Source organism: Alnus glutinosa, chromosome 10 (assembly GCF_958979055.1).
Source record: "Alnus glutinosa chromosome 10, dhAlnGlut1.1, whole genome shotgun sequence".
Taxonomy (NCBI): domain Eukaryota; kingdom Viridiplantae; phylum Streptophyta; class Magnoliopsida; order Fagales; family Betulaceae; genus Alnus; species Alnus glutinosa.
Window position 1 is genome coordinate 2,233,755 of NC_084895.1, and position 3,846 is coordinate 2,237,600.

The following is a 3,846-nucleotide window of genomic DNA, read 5'->3' on the forward strand; positions in this document are numbered from 1 at the left end:
GCTCGTGTCATGATAGATATAACAAATATGAAATATGAAAACTTGTCAAAGAAAATTGAATAATTAACATTAGGCGTGACAAAATAAATTGTGGCTTATTACCACTAGGCCTCAAGTTATATCGATCTTGTTATATTTTTATTGCGCTTCTTAACTTAAAATTAAGCCAATTCCTTAATATTAATCTCATATTTTAGCATAATCATTGAAGTCATACACAATAGTCTATCATGTGGGTAATGTTGAGTATCTTTAATAATACCATTATCATATTTCTTTTATCTGAACTCTTTGTTGCTCACTTTAGATAAATCATTTTTGTATAACTTTTAAATGCTGGTTTATTAATTCTTATGCATTTGATGTAGTTAAGAGATGAACAAGAGTTGGATGACAAAGAATAAATGGTCGGAAAAGTATGTTAGAGGGGTTAATGAGTTTTTGGAGTTCGCATTTAACAACGGGGCTATTAATGGTACGATTCGTTGCCCATGTACGAGGTGTGCCAATGGCACCTCGTGGGTACGGGGTATGGTATATGCACATTTGATAAATTATGGGATTTGTCAGGGTTACACTTGTTGGTATGCTCATGGGGAACAACTTGGAGCTATTTCTAGTCAGGCTACTAACACCCCTATTCATTGGGAGCCAATACATGACAGTTCTAGCGGGATGCGTGACATGTTGCATGAGGTTTTTCCCACTCATGATCTCGAACAAGATCCTGGTTTGAGTCAATGCCCTATATCAGAAATGGGTGATGAAACTGAAGGTGTATACGAAGATCGACAAGGTGCCAGTGAAGGGACTCAAAAGTTTTATAATTTCCTGAATGATGCCAACAAGCCATTATATGAAGGGTGCACTGAATATACTAAGTTTTCCGCTATTGTAGACTTGTATAATTTAAAGTGTATGGGTGGATGGTCTAATAACTCTTTTACATAGTTGCTTGAAATACTGAATAAAATGCTTCCATCGGATGCCTCGTTACCAAAGAATACATATGAGGTTAAAAAGTACATGAGGAAGTTAGGGCTTGGATATGAGAAGATTCCGGTTTGTGTTAATGGTTGCATGTTGTTTTGGAAGGACAACGAGAATGCGGAAAACTGTAAAGTGTGTGGAAAGTCAAAGTGGAACCAGAATAAAGATGGGGTTGAGTCATCACAAAAATTGAAGAGAAAACCAAAGAAGGTATTGCGGTGGTTTCCTTTGAAATCAAGATTGCAAAGGCTATTCATGTCATCGAAAACCGCTTTACATATGAAGTGGCATGCTGAGAAGCGTACGGATGACGGTATATTAAGGCATCTGGCTGATGCCTTAGCTTGGAAGGCATTTGATTCAAAGTACCCAGATTTTGCTTCTGACTCGCGCAATGTTAGGCTTGGGTTAGCGACAGATGGATTTAATCCGTTTGGCAACATGAGCACTAGTTACAGTACTTGGCCAGTTATATTGGTACCGTATAATTTTCCTCCTTGGATGTGCATGAAACAATCATCTTTAATGTTGTCAGGGACGGAGGGAGGGGGGGGCTGGCAGGGGCCATGCCCCCCCCCCCCCCCCCCCCCCCCCCCCCCCAAATTTCCTAAAAAAAAAAATTTTAAGGTGAGAAAAAAAAATAATCTAAAAAATTAAAAAATTTAAGGTAAAAAAGAAAATTTAGCTTATTTGGCCCCTACCCAAAAAAAGTTTTCGGTCATTGGCCCCTGCCCTTAAGAACTTCTGGCTCCGTCCCTGAATGTTGTCGTTGCTTATTCCAGGTCGAAAATCGCCCTCTTTCAAAATAGATGTGTACCTAGAGCCTCTAATATCAGAGTTGAAGGAATTATGGGATGTTGGAGAACCAACCTATGATGTATCCTCTAATCAGACATTTACAATACATGCTGCTTTGATGTGGACGATAAATGATTTTCCTGCGTATGGTGATGTGTCTGGGTGGAGTACAAAAGGACGTTTTGCATGTCCATGTTGTATGGGTAATACAAAGTCTGAGTGGTTAAAATATGGGAATAAATTTTGCTATATGGGACATAGACGATTCTTGCCAATGGATCATAGGTGGGTGGAGAAAGGAAGCAAGGTCATTTGATGGTACCCAAGAATTAGATCATCCGCCTCCTATGCCAACTGGTGATGAAATATGGAGACAAGTTCAGGGCATTGACAGTGTCATTGAGGCTATTAGGAAAAGACCAAATATTGTTCAAGTGGATTGTGATAAGCAATTGATATGGAAGAAGCAGAGTATTTTATTCACATTACCTTATTGGAAAAATAATATGTTGCGTCACAATCTTGATGTGATGCACATAGAAAAAAATGTGGTCGACAATATTATTGGCACGTTATTGAACATGGAAAAATAAAACGAAGATAACTTAAAAGCACGTCTTGACTTAAAAAAAATGGGTTTGAGACCTGAACTTCACCCAGTTCCCAAAGCTGCAAACAAGACATATTTGCCGGCAGCTTGTTTTACAATGACTAAGAAGGAGAAAAAGGACTTCTTGAAGGTTATACAAAATGTAAAAGTGCCTGATGGATATGCTTCAAACGTTTCACGTTGTGCCAAAGTTGAAGAATGTAGTCTTGTGGGTTTGAAGAGTCATGATAGTCACATTCTAATGCAACAACTTATGCCAATTGCTTTACGTGGATCCTTAACGAAGAAGGTTGTGGAACCTTTGATTGCGTTGTCTGGCTTCTTTAAAGAGATTTGTTCCAAAACGCTACGATTAGAAGATTTGGATCGACTTGAGTCCTGAATCCCTTACATATTATGCCAATTGGAAAGGATCTTCCCACCCGGATTTTTCACAGTAATGGTGCACCTCCTCGTACACTTGGCTACTGAATGTAAGCTAGGTGGACCTGTTCACTATCGATGGATGTATCCGTTTGAGAGGTATGACATTATTATATCGCAATCTAACATTCTATTGTGCTTTTATTTGACATGATACTTATATACTTCATACAATATAGGTGCTTACGTAGATATAAGGATTACGTACGCAATAAAGCTGCACCTAAAGGTTCTATTGCTGAAGGGTATGAAGTTGAGGAATTACTGACTTTTTGTTCGCGCTATTTGGAATCCTCGCAAACGGTATTCAATAGACCACTCAGAAACCCTGAAGATGCTAGAGGAGAGGTCAAGAGTGTTAGTCTTGATGAAAAATCGTGGGTTCAAGCACATCGATATATACTCTTCAACTCTGATGATTTCATTCCATTTCGCACGTGAGTTGTTTTTTTTTTTTATTTGTACACTTTAAAGAATCTTTAAATGATGACGATGTAATTGTAACATGACTTTGTGGCACTTCCCACAAATATAGGATGCATAAGGAGGAGCTAAGGACAAGAAATCGTAGGGATCGCCGACCGGCAAATGAATTAGATAAGTTGCACAGAGATCAATTTTGTGATTGGTTCCGGGGCTTTGTAAGTGTTATTTTAAGTTCAATAATATAACACTTGATTTTCATTTTTAAGCATTTCTCTTGTTTTACTCATCGTTACGAACAATGTCCAAATATCAGGTTGAGAACATGGATGACTCACGAAGAAATGAACTTGATGATAAAATTAAATCTCATTCCATAGGTCTTGTAAAGCTGGCCCTAGAATTTAAGCGATATGTAACGAATGGCATGATGTTTCGCATTAGAGATTCTGAAAATGGTAAATCAACACAAAATAACGGAGTTTGTGTATCCACTGAAGATGACACCCCATACTACGGCCAATTAACACGCATAATTGAGGTGCAGTATTATGATGGATCTCGATATGTACTCTTCAAGTGTGATTAGGCAAACATTGCTC

At 38.2% G+C, this 3,846-nt stretch overlaps 1 protein-coding gene across 1 annotated transcript; it reads left to right on the forward strand.

Moving 5' to 3' along the window:
- Window positions 1-375: 375 nt before the first annotated feature.
- On the forward strand, window positions 376-2,780 carry LOC133879844 (uncharacterized). The gene is made up of 5 exons (XM_062318612.1): window positions 376-894; window positions 952-1,447; window positions 1,773-1,991; window positions 2,074-2,259; window positions 2,389-2,780. The coding sequence occupies exons 1-5, from the start codon at window positions 376-378 to the stop codon at window positions 2,778-2,780; spliced, it is 1,812 nt and encodes a 603-aa protein (XP_062174596.1).
- The last annotated feature ends 1,066 nt before the right edge of the window (window positions 2,781-3,846 follow it).

What these genes read in the sequence shown, in the direction of transcription:
- LOC133879844 (XM_062318612.1), top strand. Translation starts at nt 376, where the DNA reads ATGAACAAGAGTTGGATGACAAAGAATAAATGGTCGGAAAAGTATGTT. An exon ending in CAACATGAGCACTAGTTACA is followed by an intron (nt 1,448 to 1,772) that starts GTACTTGGCCAG and finishes TGCTTATTCCAG; the next exon opens with GTCGAAAATCGCCCTCTTTC. An exon ending in ATTGATATGGAAGAAGCAGA is followed by an intron (nt 2,260 to 2,388) that starts GTATTTTATTCA and finishes AATAAAACGAAG; the next exon opens with ATAACTTAAAAGCACGTCTT.